The following is a 22740-nucleotide window of genomic DNA, read 5'->3' on the forward strand; positions in this document are numbered from 1 at the left end:
AGTATTCAGAACGCTATTACTCAAATATTATCTTCTTCTCAGCCTAAAATGGTAGCTGAAAGCCTGCTATAATAAAGACGAGACTGCTTGGTTCAGCTATTGCATATTGTATCCTGTACACCATGCATCAATAATGTATCCTGAAAACGAGAGAATGAGCAGAACACTGAGCTGCTACTGAGCATGGTACGGATTGAAGTCTCACAGCTTTCCCGTTGGGAATTTCCCCTACATAAACCTGACCTCTACAAAGGATCACAAATAGAGCGTTTTGATCCTGGAGAAAGCTGAACACTCTCAGCGCGATGTCTTAGACTCATTTAAACCTCGAGGAAGGAAGACAGTACACAAAATCTAATGGCTATTAAGTGCTCAACAAATTGTTGTGCAGAGACTTCAAAATGTTGTACTTTATTTCAAAGAAAGGGGTATTACTATAGTTTTTATCAACTAGAACAAACCAGAAAAGAAAGGGGGTAAAAAGAGTACAGGCAAGTCATTCTTTCCTCACTGAAACGTTCAGCAGAGTCACATACCTAACTAAGTGTTCCTAACTGGCTGAATAGGCGATGGGGAGAGAAGGAGGAAGTAACTTCCTTACAAACAATCCCAAGCTATTTCAGCGTTGCAGACTTGCAAACACAAACGCATCTCGGCAGACAGGCTGAGCTATTACAGTGCCCCTCCAAAAATGGCTGTTCCTACAGCACATACCATTATACAACATTCATTCATTATCTGTTATGTGTTTATTAAATCACGTGATTCAGTAATGGCACATGGCAACCAATTTTTGTCGCAGTTGACACAACGGGAACAGCAGCAAATCCAGTGCAGTAGATGAGGCTCAAACCTTAAAGACGCTTTGCAAATTCTTCTAATACTTTCATATGCACAAACAAGTCACTACAAAATCCTCCTACCTGCTTTTATCTATTTAAGTTTCAAAGAAGAAAGGATCCCATCTGTATTGTTTTCCTGAAATGTCTACAGACCCTACCCCCATGTGCCAGTGCAGAGTTAGAAAATGCAACAGACTAGCCCTGCTCCATAATGCATGCCATATTAAATGAAAACAGCAGTGAGCACAGAAGAGGAACACAGAACCAAAGCAGTCTTTCAATGAGTGACACACATACTGGCCTGGAGTCAAATCCATGCAGGCAGGTACTTCCGAACCCCCATGGAGTCCATGCTGAAAATATTACTACAGTGTCAAGACCATAAATTCAAACCAATATATCTTTCCAAATCTATACTGTAAATAAAATCTCAGCCCTGTACTCTCCACGTAACAGCGCTTACCTTTACTATATTTATTAAAACTACATATTGTATTAGATACGAGGTTATCGTTAAGCCGAAGTAATAACCATGTCTTATTACATGCATAGGAGTCAATCTGAGATGCAGTTTCACAGCTGAGCAAGAAACTCCCTCGGCATATTGTGGGAGTTCCAAATGATCTCTAATGCTTTCAGTGATTATATTTCCCCTTGCACTGTAAATGTAGCCACAAAGACTCGATAAAGGATGACGAGAAGGTTCAATTTCACAGCACAATTAATTACATTTTAACTAATCTTTAAAAAGACCACCACAGGGCTTGGAGCTTTTTGGTACAAAATTAAGAAAAAAAAAAAAAAAAGAAAGAGAAAAACAACAATATAACCTTCTGGAATTTATGTGATTTTGATTTGCCAGAGCCCTCCTGCCTGGTATTTCTGCATATGATTTGACCTTAAATAGATGATCCTTTAAAGCAAGTATTTGGATCCTATTTCATCAGTGATGCATCATGCATCACTTACAATCTATTGCAGTCATTTTATTCAAATACCTATTTAAATAGAAGAATTTCAGACTGATCTCTCTCAAACGTGCATTACTTCAAAAATACTGAGGGGCTAACAGGAATCAGTTCTTCACTGGAGGCACCTCACATAATTACAGATGAACAAGTGAGTTTCATTAAGAAATTCCTAAAAGGATCGATGATCTTTCCCTTGTTCATAAAAAGCTTAAATGCTCAGACTTTTTTTTTTTTTTTGGGGGGGGGGGGGGGCAATTCTTTTACCTGCACATGGATTAAACATATGTAAGCAAAATGAAACTAAAGTTTGGGAAGTGTAGAGGAAGCTGTCAGAGGGACTGTCCAAACTGTACGTAATTTAGGAAAGCTGATTACAACCACAAAACTCTCAAGAAGACTTCCCCTCCTTATATGGGATCTAACTGGTATGTACTTCCCAGCGTTATGGAAAGAAACAAAAGAAGATGTTTAATTCTTCTCTCTTCATACACCAACCTGATTTTTATTGAACAATATGAAAAATATATACTGGAATAAAATAACCTAAGTTATGTATACCAGTGCTTATGTATTGGATTTTCTATAGATAATGTTTCTCATGGTCTGATGATCAACATAAAGGAAAAACTTATCAAAGTTTGTTCAGTTCTTGACATCTTGAAAGAGGAAAAAAAAAAAAAACAGTCAATAAAGATTTCAATTCCTTATTGACAGAAAAATCTGATTCTATAACTTTTTGAACAACAAAATTAGAGACCAATGCCTGATCTGATAAGCGATGAAAAATCTGGGAAGAGAGTATATCAGCAATTCAAGTTCTCTGCCCAGACAATGCAAAACACAATCTTAAAGCTACCAGATCCTCATTAAAAGTCCATACCACATGGAATCCAGAACAAGCATTACAAAATGCTTAGTATTTTGCTGTATGAATCCTAAAGGAGTTAGGAATCCTACCATGAAACTCTAAAAGTTTGGAGTCCAGTTCCTAGAAACACTGCTGTTCTGTTCCATGAATCTCACTCACGTTATCCTTTTCAGCCTCTCAAACATCTTGCCCTCAGAAACAGCAATGCTAAGTTGTCTTACCATTTTGGAAATACAGCAGCTGGCAATTCTTGCACTTGTGAAATTTCAACAACTACCACATATGCTGAGCATGCAGCTGTGAAAGTGAAAAAACAGAAGAAGGGGTAACAGTAAATGAGTTGTTTATTCCAGAAGATGATCAGGGGCCATCCACACAGGAGAGGGCAGCAGCACCAAGCTCATGGAATAAGCACCAAATGGCAGGATTAGCGCACTCAAAAAAAGCAGAATGATCAACAAAGCACATAGTTTAGCTTATCACTTGAAGAATGTGGCCTTATATATCCAAAAAATGCTGTTAGCAAACTAGTACAGGTTCACCAAAACAAAGCTTTTATAACGGTGAAGTGGCAGAAACCGCACTCCCAAAACATTAGCTATTTAGTGTAGCGCTGAGAACCTACGATAAGGGCAGTCATCTTCCGAAATCATTAAGCACAGCACTCTGGCTTCAAGCACACACACAGAAAATAATAAAAGTGTCAATAAAACAAAAAACCCTAACCCTAGCAGGTAACAAAAAGTCCTGTCTCTTTTTATTCCAAATCCTTAAACCAAAGAGTCATCCAAAGCAATGAGGCTGAGCTGATGCGGTTTGGCAGGTCACTTAGTAATTTCGCTAGGAGGTGGTGAAGTTGCAGAAAGCAGAGATATGCCCCTGACAGGTTCTTTACTACTTTTATACTCTGTTTTTCTGCATTTTTTGCTTTCTAATTGCAGTGTCACACGACAGGAGAGGCAGCAGGGAGCAGTGCCAGGTCAAAACTTCTTTTCCAAGCAACAGTTTCATTTGCTTGCAAGTCCACAGCTTGCTAGCAGGACTCAAACTTAAGTTTGAAGTTATGCTGACAGATGAATCAGATCAATTTTAAGAAAAATCACATTTAAGGCAAGATGCGCTGGAGACGCTCTATAGAAATTTTAGAGGCCTTCCTCACATTCTGCTCTAGCTAGGGTAATTTCTAGTGCAGACATTCTTGACAGGCAAACCGTGTGGCAAATCGTCAAATTCTAGTCATTTGTGTGATAGCCAACGGATAGTTCAATTTGAAGATAAAAAACCACCTAGCACATTTGTAATGATAGGTGTATACAAACAGAAATTCAATCTTTTTTTTAGTCACGGCCACAAATCATTTAGAAAGGTATCAAAGTTCTTGGCTTCTCATTTTCTTCATATGACTTGCTAACAATAGGAGCTTGAGGTATTTTTGCAAGATGCTAGGCTATGAGGATAACTAAGTTTAAAGGATATTAATACAAGGATATTAAAAATACTTAAAGCAACCTTTTAAAATGACTTGCTATCACTTCAGATTATCCAAACAATCTTAATTTTCTGTTCTAGGCAATTACTCCACACATACTGCAGAATTAAGGAGGAAACAGCCCAAAAGGCAGAATTAAGAGGAAATCTACTGCCCCCTGCTGAAATTACACAAAATAGAGTTAAATTACTCTCATTTTTATGTTAAAAAATAAAAACATGGTGATAGAAGAACATTTCGTATCCCTACACTACGTTTCTAAGACACTACCCTTCTGACTATGCATCAGGACACGGATGTCATTCTAAGTTCAATGTTTAATTCCAGTGAAAAATAAGGAAATAAGAAAAACAAGAAGAGGAAAAAAATATGAAATAAACCAGTCTCCTTATAGATCAGTTTATTCTAACATGAGAGCACAAAAACTGAAATAAATAAATCTGCTGTCCTACTGAGCAGCACCCATACTGCAGAGTTAAGGCCCTCCAACTACCTTCACCATCCTTTTCCGTGACTTAGGGTTACTTTCTTATGGAGTATGTAGTAGATTACTTAAATAAATTATCCCTACATTTGTAAAATGCTTTGTCCTGAATCGGTATATTTCTTTCCCTTAACTCTATTTCAGCGTATTTTACCTCTGAATCTGCTCTATGGGGAAGAACTGCAAGCAGCCCAGTTTCATCAACACACCTCCGTTCTGTCCTAGCGACTGATGTTAAAGGATGCTGCAATTAACAGCCCAGTGAAAAGTAGGAGACAAAACTATTTAATTATAAGGCTTTTTCAGTACATCGACTTCTTGAGGTATTGTGTTTAATACGAGCGTTATTTAGGATAGCCAAACCAAAGCCAAATATTTGAGAAACCCTGCCAACAGTATTCCCAAGACCTCCCCCAAATACAATGCGAGCACGATCAAGCAGGCACTTTCATTTTTATTGCTTTAGTGCCTATGTTATTATCCTTTTACCTCGGAGGTGTTTCGGGGTTTGGAAGAACGAAGTAACCTGCTAAACAGCATCCCAGCTGGCCAGAGAGCTCTTTCCATCCTCCTGTTCCTCCGACGCACGAGTTTGCAGCGGCCAGACACCTCCCGGCGGCGAGAGGCCCTGCCTTCCGGAGTGATCACGTTTAACCCCTTCCTCGGCGAATTTCAAAAATGCACCCACGGGGAAGCCATCTCCTTTCCTCTACGAGCGAGCAGCTGATTAGCGCTGCTCCCTCTGAAAATCTGGGGGGAGGGCGCCCCTAGCCCACCCCCGTTGGAAACGCACGACAATAACAGACTATCGAGGGCGGCTGTCGCCTCCCGACTCTCCGTCGCGAATCTATACCAGACACTAGCGTGACATGGCACGCCCCGGCGCTGGCGAGGAGAGCCACCGCGCAGCCCACCCGCCCCTTCAGGCGGGCGGGCCGGGCCGCGCCGCGCCGCGCCGCGCCGCGGGGAGCCCGCATCGCCCCCTCACCGCCTGCCGCGGCCCGGCACCCCCTAGCCGCTGCCTGCGGCCGCCCCGCGCCCTCCGCTGCCTCCCGACCGCCATTACCGTGCTGCGCGGCGCCGCCGCCCGCTGGCCGCTGGGGCGGGCGGGAAGAGATGGGGCGGCCACGCCTCCGTACGACGGCTGCCGCGCCTCGCGGGTAACGGCCGCCGCCTCTCGCGCCTCGCCCCTCACGCGCGCGCAACGGCCGCCGCCTCTCGCGCCTCGCCCCTCACGCGCAACGGCCGCCGCCGCCTCTCGCGCCTCGCCCCTCACGCGCAACGGCCGCCGCCGCCTCTCGCGCCTCGCCCCTCACGCGCGCGCAACGGCCGCCGCCTCTCGCGCCTCGCCCCTCACGCGCAACGGCCGCCGCCGCCTCTCGCGCCTCGCCCCTCACGCGCGCGCAACGGCCGCCGCCCCTTCGGGCACCGCGCGGCGCCGGGGCCGCCCTTAGGAAGCCGTGGCTGAGTGCTGAGGGGGGCAGCTGCAGAGCCAGGCTGTGGCAGATGCCGAGAAACGTCATCCTCCTTGCAGGATACAGCGTGGACGTCGGGGCTAACCGCAAAGAATTAGTCGCAGGAAGGCTCCGACTTCTCCTCCTGAGGGCCCGCAACAGGCCTCAGGTGTAACAAATGGCATTTTGGCCTTCCCCCTCAACACGGTCTGTTACCTCCCCGATTTGCTCCTCGCAGTGCACGTGGTCCCTTCCACTGCAGACTCCACCACGGTCGCTTTTAAAAAACTGCACCACTGTAGGTGTGAGATCAAAGTCTGTGGATCCTAGGGGAGAAGAGACGCAGGCTTTCAGATGGCACTTGATCTTCATGAAGACCCACTCCCAAGCACCCCTAAATTATTATATAGCTCTATTTTAAAAGCATGTACTACTTACGTAATATCCTGGTTTGACAGAGATTGGAGAAAATAGCCTGAATTTCACAAAAATTCCCATTTAAGCTAGGAGATGGTTTTCAGAAATGAGGAAGATGGTGAGTCATTACTAAATTCTGAGATGCTGTTTGGATGCCTCTTTTGCAATGCGCTGTGGTATTCCCCTCTTCGTAGTGACTTGCGATGTAAATGTCCAGGCCAGCAGTCAAAGGAGTTTCGGTCTCAGGTCCACCTGGAGGGAGATAGACACCTAGGTAGTTGAGTTGGAAAAGTTTATTGTGTGAAATTTCTGAGTTCAGACTAATCCATAGCAGATCAGCTGTCCCGATTTTTGTTTTATTACGATGGGTTTTTGAAACTGAATGCAAAGGCAAACCCTACAAGCAAAATAGCCTCACCCCCTACTAAGCAAATTCAGTTTTGGACAAGTCAAAGGTAGTTTCTCCTTTTTTCATACACTTGTCTTTCTGTGCAAATGTAGATCACTTCTTACGGTTTGAACTACCCAGCCTTTTTGTATGTCAGAGTACCGTTTGCTCCAGATTTACACCTCAAGTTTCAGTTCATGTGTCTATAGGTGAAAGCTGTGCGTGACCTTCTGAAAGATGTCGCCTTACGGAAGCATAAAATAGCATCCAGAAAGGATGCTATTCTCAATAAATGCCATCATTTTGCTGCCCTGCTCACTTCCTTAAATAACTTGGGATTAAATCTGTGAAGTGGTCTGCACAAATGTTTACTACAGTTCCAAACTGCTTAACGATTACAAATTAAAATCTGCTGGCTGAATGTAGCTCAGTTGCAACTCTTGGTTGTCTTTGTGCAAGGAGTCGCACAGCCCTTGCGAATGACACCTCCGAGATCTGTATGCTGAAGGCTGCACTGCTCTGCATCTTAGGAAGCTGAAAAAGGCTCTGTTTTGATCTTACTAGTATGCCACAGACTGACTGACGGGAATCCACCCTTATTTAGACTGTAGTTTTTATACTCTAGAGTAGCACAGGAAATTATTATTAGAAGCGAGCCTGAATCACCCAATCTGTATCTGAACCAAACTAATGTTTGACTCGGGTACAGTTAAAAACTGCAACAACATGGCATCTTCAAAAACTAGCTGTTCTGTCCTAGAAATAAATTTAACTCACTTGTAAAAAGTCAAGCGTCGCTTACTGAGCTTCTTTAAAGCGACAGTCTGATTTAATTAAATAATAGCTGAGACCGTAAATATCACATACAGTTGGAACAAACTTATAGAGCAGAGAACTGTAAATTATCTTTAGAGCACACCACTAGGCAGAGATACAGATCATCCATCCATTCCATCACAGCTTGCACAGAAGGGGAGTCTTGCCCTTCATCAAGATAACCGGTTTTCAAAGGAAATGACATGCTATTTTGCAGGGAATTATGATTCATTTGACTATGTTAACAATGTGCTTTGCATACTTTCCTATCTCCCCATCTTTCAATTCATTCATATACATTATTTATAAAGAAAGGCAAACACTTTCCTCCATGGTTTAATGTATCGTGATCTTCTCTAGAAAGAAATCCTATACATAATCTATACATGTTATTAAATATGAAAAATGTACAACAGTCCTACATTGAGTATGTCACTGTAATCTTTTATTGTCCCCAATTAGGAGTTCTGCTACAACCATTTCAGCTGGAAGAGAGATCAGTTTATAACTTGGCTATCAAGTTAAGAGGTTTATTTTACAGAACAGGTATAACACCTGGGCAACCAATGTCATAATTATCAAAATGATTGCCCTATCAGTCAGCGGTTCATTTGGCTAGATTTGGCCTTTACATCTTTTTGCTCTTACTGAAGCAAAGGCAAGCGGTAATACTAACTACTAGTCCATCTGAGTATAAGGGCAAATAAATATTGCAAAAATAACCAGTCTGCATTATACTAGCCCTACGTGGATCTAGTAGGTGTCAAAAGGACTTGAACCTCAATATGAATTAAGTAACATTAGACTCAACTTTTAATCTTCTCTACTATTTAGAATGCTGGCAAAAAGTGATCTTTTGATTGAGAGTCAGTTACTTCCCCTCTTCTTACTCCTTTCTTGTAGGAAATCCTGGCCATAATATCAGCGTGCAATGGCAGAACAGATCATAATGAAGCTAATATATATTTTTCATTTCAGGTAGCTGAATCTCAAGCCATGACCAGACCATAAGCCCTGTCAGATTTAATCTCCAACATGCAGAGTGCAGTTAACAAACTTTTTCATAAAAACATAACTCATCGAGTTTACACCTCTAAAACTACAATCAAAGCAGACAGCCTAACGTATGAATGAGCAGGAAGAATACCTTACAGAGTAAAAGTTGGCCACTTTTAGAGCAGAATACATTTTTAAATCAAGTTCTGCTATGGTTGATTGAGTCCATGTATCTATATAGATTTACATTAGAAACCACTTGAGACTAAGCTGTTGCTGGGAGATGAGATACACTGATAAAGTCAGATACCTTGTCATTTCATGGACTGTTAATTATGGACAAACCTGTAAGAACTCCTCTCCCTCAATGGTTCTGTTTATATCAGGTTTCCGTCCCAAAAAGGATGCTGACAGAGTAATAAAGTGATTTCTCTGTGGGTATATACTCTGAAACAGTGGGAGAGAGCTAATGATTCCTAGATCATGGGATTATGGAGTATAACCAGACCACTGCTGGTTCAGCATACGCAATTTTGTAATAGATAAATAGTTTTTAAATTCTAGAGAAAGATGATCGTGCAACTATGGTTCAGATGATCGTGCAACTATGGTTCACTGTTCAAACACGTTCAAACACTGTAACCTTTGGGCCCTGTGACCAGTGAGTACATTACTCATAGTCGTTCCACCCACAGGCTTGGCACTGAGCATTACACCTTTGTAAATATCATTTGCTTTTTATCAACTTGATAAAAGCCAGAATGTATTTGTAGAGAGCTTTTATTTATTTTTCATAACACAAAGCTGCTTCTTCCTCTTCCTCTTCCTTACGCTTTGTGCTTCATCTCACACAGGAAGAAAGAAGGCTTACTGACAAAAATTGGCTTCACAGAAGACAGCAAATACCGTCTTTAAAGGCTTACTACAGGATACCACAGCACAAATGGGCCTCCACAACACTAAAGACTCCAAAGTCAAACAAGGCAATATATTAATGTTAGGACTCGATTCAGCAGGAAAATCTACACTATTGTACAAGTTAAAGTACAACAATGTTTTTCAAACAATTCCAACAATTGGCTTTAACGTTGATATGATTGAAACTGAGAGAGATTTTGCATTGACCTTTTGGGATGTTGGAGGACAACAAAAAATGAGGCTGCTTTGGTGCAATTTCTTGGAAAATACAGATGGGCTTCTGTACGTTGTGGATAGCTCTGATAAGCAACGTCTGGAAGAATCGAAGAAAGAATTTGAACTCATTTTAAAGAATGAATTTATAAAAAACGTACCAGTAGTTCTGCTAGCAAACAAACAGGATTTGCCTGGAGCTTTGAACGCTGAGGAAGTAACCAGGAGATTCAACATGAAGAAGTACTGCAGTGACAGAAATTGGTATGTACAACCCTGTTGTGCCATCACAGGAGAAGGTTTGTCAGAAGCTCTCCAAAGACTAACAGCATTTGCAAAAAACCACAGGAGATCAAAGGAGACTTCTACAATTTTTAAGCAAACTGAAAAACCTTAAGGATTTCTATTATCAAATTCTGGTGAATGTTAATTAACATACATCTGTTGTACAGACTAAATCTGAAAATGCTTGATCCTGGAGAAACTCTTTAAATAAATATTTATAAAGCACTTTTAAATTATATTGTTCTACCTGCATATGCTTCTGAGATACTATTCTGTAGCACTTTAATTATCGACATTACACTTGGAGTTATTCAGCTCAGAAATGTGGCCGTTGAATGATAAAATAGGCAGAGTTGAGCTGCTGAATTTTAACGAGTGGGACAAAATAGATGGGCAGCGCTTAAAATGCTTAAATATTTTGTCAAAAAACACAATAGCCAAGATATGTGGTTCATTCAGCAAGAAAAACAAGGGATAAAATGTTGTTTCAATGTTATTGTGTTCTGTGGATGTATTAATCATGTAAAAATTTATTTTAGAGCTTAAACTCTTAGTTATGTACCTATGAACCTATTTGAAATATTTGTTTCAAATGTACTACAAACTTAAATGTACTGCATTTTAGAACCTCTTCCTCCATATCGATTTTCACAATCAGGATCAAGTCTTCACCAAGCCACAGACAAAATTTAGTTCCTGTGTTACTTGTAAGGTGTAGCTTTGAGGTCACTTTGTTAAAGATTTCCATGTATCTACTTCTTTGTTTCTGTACTGCCGTTGCTATCGTTAAACACCAGCAAGGCTATGGAAGCCAGCATGGGATCAATCCGGCAAAGTGCTGATCTCTGCTGTGCATTGGGGGCGGGGGGGGGCCCAAGCTGGTGGGTGAGTTTTTTATAGATATTGATGAATTGTGTCCTGCCTGTACTGAAGCCACCTGAGATCGTTACTGATAAATTTTTTTCTGATTAAATTTGACATACAAAGTGACAAAAATGGCTAATCCTATTACTACTGTTTGTAGAAAAATTTCCAAATGAACTTCCCGTTCAGATTTCCTGATTCATTAAGGAGTGAATTAGTATTCTGAATGCCATTGAGGTAACAATAGATTGATAACTAGAAGAAGACTAATTGAACTGTATCAGCCATCAAAAACAGTTTAAATGCTAAAGCTAAAAAGTTAATAGAGTCTGCTCTTTTAAAAACAACAGACCATCTAATTACTAGTTATACAGTCACAGAAAATCCAAACCATTTATTTTTGCCTTCTTGAGCAATTTCTGCAGAGGTAGGATGCTCCAGTGGTCAGGATGCTTGCTTAGGTAGCTGTATTTTTTTTTCCCCTGCACGTACCACAGTCTTTGACCAGGGGCTAGTCATTTAATCACTCTTTGCCTCAGCAGTCCCTTAGCAAAACGAGCTTCCCAGTTATGCTCACTGAAAAAGTTGTGGCAAAGGTCAGCTTGCGTGCTTTTTTCTTGTGATAAAAGGTACATACCAAGTAATCCACACAAGACGTTTACAGGTAGTTCTTACTAATAAAAAAGCAGGAATTTCAAGTTACAGAAGGGTGAAGCAGAAAGGAGAGCAGACATACGCTGTTGTTTCATGCATATATTATTCAAAGATGAAAAGTCATCAGGTGAATTTGCTGAAATAGTAAACAAAGGAGGGTTTCTCAACAGATGTTATTAATACTGACAGTAAACACCATGGGCTAGATACTAAGTCATGTTGAGACTACATTTCTAAATGGAGAACAAGTATTTAGACTTGTCATTGCCCCATCTGATGATTTAGGGTTAACATAAAATATCATCATCTGTCCCGGAAAAGGTAAAAAAAAAAAAAAAAAAAGTCTGCAACAGACTGAGAAATAGGAACATGATTTTTCTAATCCTAATAATTCAATGTTAAATAATGTAGTATTCCAGATTAATACATTTATAAACATTTGTATGTGCATGTTACATATTTAATTCTCGCACTAGTTTAATTTAATCATGTATCTATTATAAATCTAAATCTAGTTCACTGGCCTCAGGACTCCCTCAGGGAGAAATACTCCTTGAGAGATTTAATGAGAATGAACCAGGGTCTCTAATTAGACAAGAAGCTAGTTTTGAAGAGAGAAATAATATATTACAATAGACCAGCTAATAGAGCTAAACAGTGAATAAGCTTTCCGGCATATAGTCCCTTCTTCAGGTTATCAAATTAGATGAAATGATACTGACATTGATTTGAAGAAAATCTTTTGCATCATACTTCAAAGGAAATAAAATTATTCCCCTTCACTTTGCAGAATAACATGTATTAGATACTGGGCTTTCTAAGAGCTTGGTGTCTAAAAGTGACGCTGTGGCCATGTTACCTGTCCATCTAAACCCCTATATTCTGAACAATTTTTAAGCCTTAAATATCAACCCATTTGGACAGCGGGGAGGTTTCTCAAAAGAATTACATGCCTAAAAGTTTAATTAAGAAAAGCAGTAAGATAGAGAAAGGTGACCATACTGGTGCCCCCACCGAAGGAAAGGCTGATCAGGTACAAGAGACTAATCCCCTGGGAGATAAATGTTCCATTTTATTCGAAAGAAAGCCAACAAGATGGCATAAATCCAGAGAACCCAGACTTAATTAGTTCTGCTGCTGCTGGAGGTAGTTGTTTTTCTTCTGTATTTTATGACTAAATAGCGTACTTGGGGGCTTCTTTAGGACGAGGAGTTAGTGGATAGAATTCACTGTTAAAAACTTCCCCTCCTCTTTTTCTGCAGTCGGAGCAAAGCATCTCCTTGAGCACTCACCACGTTTTGTGACGGCTCCCCAAAAGGTGCATTATGTGCGTAGGAAGATGCAGAGAAAGTGGAACTTCTGGCCACGTTCTGCAAGAACATACAGCAGAGCATCCCCGTGGCAGCTTCGCAGGCCCACAGCCATGAAGGGAGGGGTTCATTGTGAAGGAAGGTCAGTTATCAGAGGTACTGGTAGGGAGCACAACCCCCTGTGCCACCTGCCACAGCCTCTGAGCCTTGGCCTTCATGCTCATCTCAGGGTACTGTTTGGTCAGCCCAGAAATTGTCTGACATCCAATCCTATCATATATTACATGCTAAAATCATAGCAAGGAAGTTAAAAAAGCATTTTACAACTTAATCCTGCCGTGGCGAGATTTAGATCTTTTGACTTCTTGGCTGAACACTATAACGAGTAGGATTGTCTTTATGTTTCTGAGCAAAACAAAGTGGAAACTTACTTGAGCTAAAAACACAATCCATAGTATTGCAAGCATCATTTATTCCTGGACGACTTCATATTGCATGGTTTTGTTGCCAATAAAATCAGAGCTAAGCTCTGAACTTATACAGACTACTCACTAAAAACAGCTTTAGGATTTCTGAAGGGCTCAGGGTGCTTTGAGAATGACAGAAATCAGAATACGAAGAGTGCTGCCTCCCTCAGGAGTGGAACCAAAGTTAGCATGGCAAGGCCTTCAGTTTGACTGACAGAGCAGCAGATGGGGTGGTCTATGAGTTGAAAAGTTTGCATGGGATGAAAAGGAGGATTTAAAGAGTTTGGGGCACTGGTCAGCTAGCTGCCTACCTAGCTTCTGGTTTTGGAGCTTCTTTCACTAGCTTTCCTAATAAATCACACCTCAATCACAAATGCACAGCCTACTGTTTCTAGCATTTCCTATTCGTGCTTATTGGCAGTCTTGTGCAATCAGAATAAAAGCTGTAAAATCATTGTAGCTAAACTGTATGAGTCCTTCAGTGTCTGCTAATATTTCTTACACAAGGTTGACTGTACCTGTTCATTTCTGCTGACAGAACAGTCATCCATGTAGAAATAAATGGCACATATCTGAGATTGTGAAACACAGAAAGGGCAGGATCTGTGATTTGTGAGGCATGTTGTATCCTATCCCCACTTGAGGCTATCCACTGGGACATGTTTGGGTGGGACAATTTAAAAGCTGACAAATTGGGAGTATGGGGTTTGTCTTTCTGATCATTCACTGATAAGATCACTGTACCATAAGATCATGGTGAGCTTTCTCAGTTTTGAAATAGCTGCCATGGAGCTAATAACAATTCCTATAATAAACCCAACAGGAATAAGGCTGTTTTAAGGGAAGGTGAGGAGCAGCACAAGAATTCATTGCAAATTTGGACAGTTAACACTCCATCCTTCTCTTTGGAGACAGCTCTCTCAGCAGATGGATACTCTGTAGAATCAAACAAAAATGAAGGAAGACATTCCTTATATATTCCTGAGTATCAGGAATGCAGGGCAAAGCTTTTACAACCTCAGGTAATGCAAGTTTTTACAGCTATGTGAATTACTCAAAATGTCTGTTGCCGTCTCCTCCTCCTTTCTGACAAATCAACTGAAACAACCAAAGGAAAGATTTGTGTATTTAAAACGTAAGTTCTAAGCCTAGTACACAGGAAGACAGCATTTTGAAGCACTGTATGCACACAGAACTGTTTTAAGCAGGCTTTCTGGGCAAAGTAAACCACCTATGCTGAGTTCTGTGCTGCTACAATTAGACCTCTTAACACTTAAAATTAGCTCAAGTATTGCTATTCTACACTGCAGTCTGAAGCACAGACATAAGGACTCTAGATATATATTTCATCACATTACAAAGTCTAGATTAGGTAAGTCTCTGTAATTTAGGTTGTAAACTCCTGAGGGTGGAGACCCTACTTATAAAACACCTATCATACTGCAGGTACTAATGCAAATATGTACTCATAAAACTAACATGTCTGAAAACGCATCTTATTTTGAATGCATGTAATTTCAACAAATAGTGCATTATCTTGTATATCAGTTTCTACAATAACCTCTTCCTTACCTGTGATATTTTTGTACCGCTCACACTGGTCCACAGTGCATCTGCAGTGTAATTTCACAGTGTGCAGCATCTAATGCTAAGTCAGGCTGTCACCAGGAGACACCTCCCCATACCCTTTGTCTCCCCTGCCCCCCCCACCCCCCCGCCCCAGATACATATTTGCAGTTGTGAGTCTCTGCACAGTAGAGCTGTTCTCACTTTCCCTGTCCTTCACTGGTTATCAAAATGGCAATGCCAGTTTCCATGGTCTTTATTAGATTTTCATCGAGTGTTTTTGTACTTGCTTTCCTGCTGCTCCTTACACCTGGAAGCAATTGTCCACCAACATTTGCAAAATCATTTCTTTTCTTTCAGATCCTTCCTTAAAGCACTCCTTTCCCATGATGTATGCAAAAATCCTGACTTGAGTTGTTATATGTTGCTATATGTTTTATGATGAGGCTCCTGACTACATCTTCTGAGAAGTCTTCCTTTATTATTTCCTTGTACTTGCCTTCTTTATTCATCTGTTGCCTTTTAGCCTTAGACTGTGCACTCTGGTGCAAAGATCATCTTTTTTTCTGTGCTTCATATACTGCCTGACTGATGAGAAGGGGTTCTAGACATTATACTACTGCTGTAAGTAATCCAAATCTCACAGCATAGCTGCTAAAATAATAATTTTAATATAATAGTAATTTTGTGAGCTTAAATAAATCTTTTAGCTCTGAAACCTGGGCCTTGTGTGTTCTTTCTTTTTAGAAAATGCACCCGGGGACTACAGCAACTACCTCATTGATTTAGAGAAAGGCTAATCTCCCTAACAATTGTCCTTGACTGTTAAAGGGTAACTGTGCCTTAATCAATAGTTTGCAGTTACTTTATCTAGAGCATACACATTAATCACCGAAGAATGTTAGTCTCTCAACATTTTCTTAACTGATTTATAATTCTGAAAAGGTCTAATTTCGTTTAGGACCATCATAAATTTATGCAACAGTCCTTGTTTTCACTTTGATACAAGACAAAATGTATTGCATTTTGTAAACAGCTTAAATTAATGTTAGGCTTCTCACCTTTGTATAAGCCTGTCAGGTCTCATGCCCAGGGACCAACCACAGGGCGGATTCTAGTAAGATAATGTACTCTTAAAGACCATGCTATGCAAATAACTGACTGACTCCTTACAGTAATTCTAAACAATAGTAATCCCAAGTGAGAATGAATAATTAAAAATATGTAAAATTTTATTAAAATTAAGTGTTATGGAAATAAAATACAGTAGTTAAAATTGCAAAAAAAAAAAAAAAAAAAGCTCTTCCATTTAATCTACATAGGAAGACATTCATATTTCTTAGAGAACACCTCCTTAGTAAGGGCTATAAACTAAGCTTTTGCTCTTTTGAAAAATAAGATTTTCCAATGGAGTCATTAGGTTCACTGACCATTGAAAATCATTTATTCTCTACACCAATGGATAAATAGGTATACACTTTTCTTTTTCATGTGGTACTAAAAAGTCCCCATCGAGTACTAAGGAAAACCCAAACCAAATATTGAAAATCCTTATCTGAATGTAATAGTATCATTTAAAAAAAAACTTATATACATTTTAGTATTTCAGCACTGAGACATCTTGTGGCATATTAGATATATTGCAGTCAATAAAAAGGAAACTATCTGGCTGTAAATTTGAGAGCTTGAGATCTCTCTATTTTGAGAGGTTTAAACCACCTGGCTAAAAATCTTGTATACTACTTGTTCAACAAAAAACTGACTAATATCTTTTATGAGACTTATTTTCAGATATTAAGTATTTGTAAAGCTGACAGTAACAATCTGTTAAATTCAAATTTCTGCACTGCAGGAAATATACACATTTGTTTTCATTCCACATTAAGATGAATATTTTGAAATTACAGCATTTTGTGGAACAGAAACTTCAGAATGTTTTAACTGGAATTCAAAGTGTCAATGATGCTAACAATTAAATCCCTTAACTTACCAAAATCTAATCATTTAATTCCCATTTACAGAACTAAACCAAATGCCTTATTCTAAATCATTTAAGCGCTCAGTGGATAGAGCACAGGACTGGGGCTTGGGAAAGCTGGCACCTATTCCCAGCTTTGCAACTACCCTTTGTTATGACCTTGTGTAACTCATATGCTCCTTGCCTCAGTTTCCCCATCTGTAGAGCAGGGATAATGGCATTGGCTTTTTATGAATTGTTTTGAATTCTACTGCAAAAAGTGGTGAATAAAAGATAAGTAGCATTATTGACCCATAGTGGCAATATTCTGTTTTGTGGTAGCTGTAGTACTGAGGCCTCCATTCTCTCTTTAGTGCTGTTATCTTGGCTGGGTTATAAATTTCTTAAATCATATGACTCCAGCACACTCTTAAGAGAAAATATGTCCTGCATTATAGCAGACGTCGTTCTGCAAGGAAATCAGCCCGTGACAGTGACTGATGCCTGAGCTGATATTGCTTTAAGGAAGTGTGTCACAACAGAGAAATGTACTTTGATGTTTTATTTATTTGATCCAAACTAATGCTGTTTAGAGTAACTTAAAATGTAAATATGCTAATTCAACTTGAATGTCTAGGGAATGGAATATTCAAAAAAAATGTTTTTGAAAAAAGATTTTCCCGACAGAGCAAATTATTCTGAAGAAATTATTTCTGACATTTTTTTCTGATGGATACTTAAATCCTATTCTGTTCATTGGTACTTCAGTCTTTGATTAAAGAAAAAAGGAGAGAGACCATTTTTTTCTAGTTGATCCATAGCTGAATTTGTATTTGTAGCTCCTTTGCTAAAATTATTTTTAGCCAATATATACAAACAGTATCACGTATTGAAGGAGTTCCTTATTGTGATGAAGGTATCACGGCAGTACAGCCTCTGACCTTCACTTTTTCTTGTTTGAATCATCTCAGCCTTTCCCAGCACGGCCAACCCACTGTGCAAGTGACATGCGGAAAGCTCAGGGCCTTCCTTTTGCAGCTCGGCACCCTTTTGCACAAGCTGAAGGGCAGCATTTCCTGTTGCTCTCACACCGCTGTCCACCCTTGTGCTGTCACACTCTAGAGTGGCCTTGCACCTGAGCTCCATCCTGTTGTTATGGTGGGTTCTCACAGGAAGCTACTGCCAGCCAGTATGGGAATCACTCCTTCTTTCCCCCCTTTTTCTACCTCTTGGTTGTAGTCTTTAGTTTATACTACGGGAGAACAAAGCAGGTAATAGTCATTTAAACATGCAGTAAGCACTACCCAATAAGATGCACGCCCAGTCTTAACAAACAATTAGTGTGCAACACATGCCCCTAATTAAGCAGTCAGAAGCGCTAAGAGCATCCTAAGGAGGATCAATAGGGGGTTGAGCGGATCCACATGAACACTATATAACTACTCTAGGAAAGGTATGATGGGGAAGGGGAAGGGGAAGGGGAAGGGGAAGGGGAAGGGGAAGGGGAAGGGGAAGGGGGAACACATGTGGCCCTGGAGAAGAGCCCAGGGGAAAGCACTTGTCTGGGGGCCCGCTTGCTTCTCTTCCTGGCTGGGAAGAGAATCACTGGGAGAGATTTCCCTTTCCCTTCTCCTTCTCTCTCTCATTTTTTATTTTTCCCCAAAAGTAATTTTTGCCATTACAGAACAAGCTATGCCATCAGCCATGGACTCAACAAATAAATCTTTCTGCGTGTAAGCTTGTCTCAACAGCCTCTGTGCAACACATAAGACTGCAAGGAAGATTTACATCACCTTTCTACTTCTGAGATTGTGGCAAGTGTTCATCTCATAGTACGCAAGTGTAATATACTGCAAAAAATATTCTGTCGGTCATTACAGCATCCAGGACTGCCAGACTACAATTCTCCCAGTCTATCCTCGCTCCAGCTTCCTGCACTCCCTTCTCCATTGCAGAGGTGTTATTCTCCTGCAGGAACACTACCCAATTCTATAACATGTGCCTCACAGAATGCAAAATATCAGGATGGGGAAAGGAGAGTAGTTACTTCGTAGGTTATTAGATTAAATCCTTATTATGTGTTCTTACACTGGAATTGCCCTTCATCTTAAAATGAGTTTTCACACTGAATCACGTAGTGATTTATAAGAACCCTGAATCACAGTTTATAACTAAAAGGAGACTTTCATATAAAATAATGAGCATTAAAAGAAAAAAGTTGACCTGGGTGAATCTTGCATTTCAGTCTCAAACATCTTAAAAGGCCCTTTATCCGAGATGGTAATGTCTCAACAAAAAAAACCCAGTTATGCAAAAGCAGAAGCTACTTTTTCTGTATTTCCGTGTTCTTTCTTGCTCTTACTCAGATTTGCCCCCAAATAAGCATTTACTCTCTTAACATTTTTCCTGCATTTACTTTATCCTACAGTAAAATCATAATCTGGTGTGTATGAAAGACACTGTAGTCCATTGCCAAAGACATAACACTCACTCTATGCGATATGTTCAGTATTTAACTTCGATGTAGAATCAGTGGACAAAAAGGGGAGTATGGGTGTTTAACACACAGAAGGACCCAAGTGATGAGCAATCACGTCCAGAAAGTTGAAGAGCATCTCCTAAACTCCCTGTGGACAATGAGAGCAGAAGGAACTACCCTCACTAGATCAGCCTAAAATTTGATTACAGACCTTTAACTGATAGTGTTCTGATTCTGGGCAAAATTATTTTTTCTAATTAAAAAAAAGCAATGAAAATCATAGGAAATATTAGAATAAGTATTTTAAATTTTACCCCAGATTTATTTAACTTGTATGCATTAAAATACTAGTTCAATTCTGAGTGTAGCTTACCGAAGATCTGCCTTCAGAAAAGTGTTGCTTTCCCAAGGTTACTAAATATTGAAAACTTTCCGATAAGCTTGTACAGCTTAAGGTTTGTCCAAGAGCCTTTGTAGTAATTCTCTTTAGGAAATGATACTTTCTGTATCACTCTTTTGTACCCTTTCCTAATAATTTTCAACCTGTGAGTCAACATCAACAAAATCTAACAAAGGTATATAGTTCATGAAGTTACTAAGACTCTAGATATAATTTCAGGAAAATTACATGGTCATTACTCCCCTTCTGCCCTGAAAGAAAAGCTGAAACACAAATATTCCCCTGTATCAGACATCAGAAAACCAATGAGAACTCAGTCAAAAATCTTTAGAAGAGTAGACCCTGTTAGTTCTGCTGCTCAGAAACACTCATTTTCCTCATTATGATATAACAAAGAGATATGCATAGTTAATATATTTCACTTCTCAATCTCAATCCTTCAGCCTTTTCAAAACCTTTATTCAGTTACGTATTTCAGTTTCCTTGCAAAAACACAGCACTGACAATAGCAATCTGCATCTGGACATTTACATTTTTGTTGCATAAAATATGCACCTTGGATTTGATGCTGTTTTATAATGCTAAGCTCTGTTCACTCTGTTCACTGGCAGTATTAATAGTCAGAAATAAGACACCTTAACTTTTAGATGTTCCCACAAGTGTCTCTAGCTTTGTGATCCAAACAGTGTTTCTCCAAACAATATGAAACTCGTATTACCTAATACTTCATACTAGCATTTAGTTATCCAAGCATATTACATATCTATTATCTTTTAAAATACAGCTCTAAGGATCATTCTTTCATTTGAAAGACTAAGGAACTAAGGAAAAGAGGGCAAGTGACTTCCCCTTGCTGCAGACAGGCAGTGTTCAAGCAGAACAGAATTCTGAATATTCCAGTTCCCAGCCCTATGATCAGACTATTAAGTTTTCCTTTCCTTCTAAAAACATCACTTTACCTAAGAACAAGCTAGAATCAAAGATAACTGTTTGCAACAGAAAAGCTTCTTTTCTCGGTGTTACCATCAATGAAGCTACCAGAGGATGACTTTGTTCGAGGTGCTTCTTAAGAAGGAATTTTCTTTTGGCATAGAACAATATATTCCTGAATCTTGCCTGGAACACTGAAATGGCTCATTTCACCAAATATTTCCTCACTTTTCATCTCAAATGAAATGTTCTTTTCTGGTATTTATTAGGAATCTGTTCTACTCGAAGGATAGAGTGGCTAAGGCAAAGCTGCAAAAGTGCATCCCTACTATCTGCTAATCCCTATTCTTGGGCTATTTGTAGCTGACGGAGTTTGTGATCAACTGAGGCTATCATACCAAGAAACTTGTTTCGCAAGGGTCATTTCATGATTTATAAGTTTGTCTTCAAATGGTCTGATCTAATGCATTAAAAACAGAATGTATATAGGCTGAACTGCGGAAAAGTTCACCAACCTAAATTAGGAACAATCCCCAAATCATAGGTTTTATTAAATAAAAAGTTATGTCAAATCAGAATAACTGAGGTCAGAGCTAGGCTCATGCACTATTTCAGAAATAGCTTTGAAGCTATGATCATAAATTTTAACACGGCTGCCTGCTGCTTAGCGCTTGCAGTCATGTGGGAGTCCTACGTTTATTTTCTAATCACAGGAGCAGATGTTCAGCTGATGTGAATCAGCAAACCATCACTGAAGTCAGAGGAACTGCCTTTAATTTGCACCATCTGGGGATCTGTTTTGCAGTCTCTCCTTTTGAAGAAAGAATACTGTGCATTATCTTACAACTAATCACACAGTAGCTTCCATAAAATGAAAAGGGAAAATATCTAGAACTCTTTAACTAAAACAACACTGCTCATGATGGGGTGTTTCAAATTCCAAAAGGCAATGTGGGTGGGGAGATCCTCAAGGCATCTATAATACTTAGGGCCTAAATAAGAATGGGAAAGAAAGCCTGTTAAGGGCCCGTGCTAAATGAGTGAGAGCAATAAAACTAAATAGGGCATAGTGGCATCAACAAAGCCTTTGGCTTTATTAACATCTGATATGGACCTGCACTGAGACTAAGTTCAAGAACATCTCTCAGTAATTTCAGTCTTGCACAACATGATTAAATGTTATAAATAGAAAGCTGTTGAATCCTACCAAGTTTTGCACACTTTAGGATGCTTGTAGCTACGCATTTTTCAATTAGGTGCAGCTCATTGCTTAGCAACTATGTTGCAATGCGTTACTAGCAACTACATTGCTAGAAAGTGATTTTTTTAAGCACCAGTAAGTACAAAAACATAAATAAATAAATACAAAAAGGTATTTCTAAGCACAAAATAGCTAAAATACAGTGTAACCAAGGGTTCTAAATCCTAGTTATAAAATGGACACTGCAAAATAAAGGGGACACACACAGGAAACTCCACACCTTTAGAAGTGAGCCGCACTGTGTCCCACTCACAAGACAATGACCCACCTGGGAGAGTGAAGATCTAAGAGCAGCAGCTACTCGCAGAAAACAGCCTAAAAGTTTTCTCTGCTCACAGACTACAGCGGTATCTGCTATCGGCTATTTGGGATATACTATCTTTCAAGGCAGGGTAAATTGTTTTCCTCCCAGCCCTGACCATGGAACAGCAGAGGAATGTCTTCCTAGGGTAATCATAAGGCCTATGATGAATACAGACACTTGAGGGCGGTGGTTAAATTTCTAAACTTTAAACTATGGTACTATATACCTTTTGCAATTAAGCGCTTGTGGTCCAAATCCATCTCTACTGACACCCAAAGGACTTCAGCCAACTTCCATCAACAAGCAACTTTAAAACAATAGTTTAGGGTAACAATTTCAAAAACAAGTTGAAAAACTAGCTGAAATAATTGCCTATCAATTTTTTTTCAAATAAGAAAAGGGAGGCA

At 39.7% G+C, this 22740-nt stretch overlaps 2 protein-coding genes across 20 annotated transcripts in view; one reads left to right on the top strand and one right to left on the bottom strand.

The window, feature by feature from the left end:
* The window catches only part of B3GALNT1 (beta-1,3-N-acetylgalactosaminyltransferase 1 (Globoside blood group)), a 41347-nt gene that overhangs the window by 10957 nt on the left and 7650 nt on the right, over positions 1 to 22740 (bottom strand). For 10 of the 19 annotated variants that reach the window (XR_011142832.1, XR_011142831.1, XR_011142830.1 and 7 more), the window contains 4 exons: positions 6547 to 6777; positions 6325 to 6434; positions 5144 to 5363; positions 2903 to 2978 (listed from right to left, as the gene is read on the bottom strand). The gene's annotated coding sequence lies outside the window, so the exon portion shown is untranslated. Of the gene's footprint in view, positions 1 to 1143; positions 1196 to 2902; positions 2979 to 5143; positions 5364 to 5720; positions 5819 to 6324; positions 6435 to 6546; positions 6778 to 9850; positions 9866 to 22740 lie in introns of those variants that run through there. The other 9 variants (XM_068954333.1, XM_068954338.1, XM_068954336.1 and 6 more) reach the window with 9 other exon arrangements.
* ARL14 (ARF like GTPase 14) lies at positions 9510 to 11709 on the top strand. Its single transcript, XM_068954344.1, has one exon. The coding sequence runs from the start codon at positions 9669 to 9671 to the stop codon at positions 10251 to 10253; it is 585 nt and encodes a 194-aa protein (XP_068810445.1). The 5' UTR covers positions 9510 to 9668; the 3' UTR covers positions 10254 to 11709.

This window comes from Struthio camelus, chromosome 9 (assembly GCF_040807025.1).
Source record: "Struthio camelus isolate bStrCam1 chromosome 9, bStrCam1.hap1, whole genome shotgun sequence".
Lineage (NCBI taxonomy): Eukaryota > Metazoa > Chordata > Aves > Struthioniformes > Struthionidae > Struthio > Struthio camelus.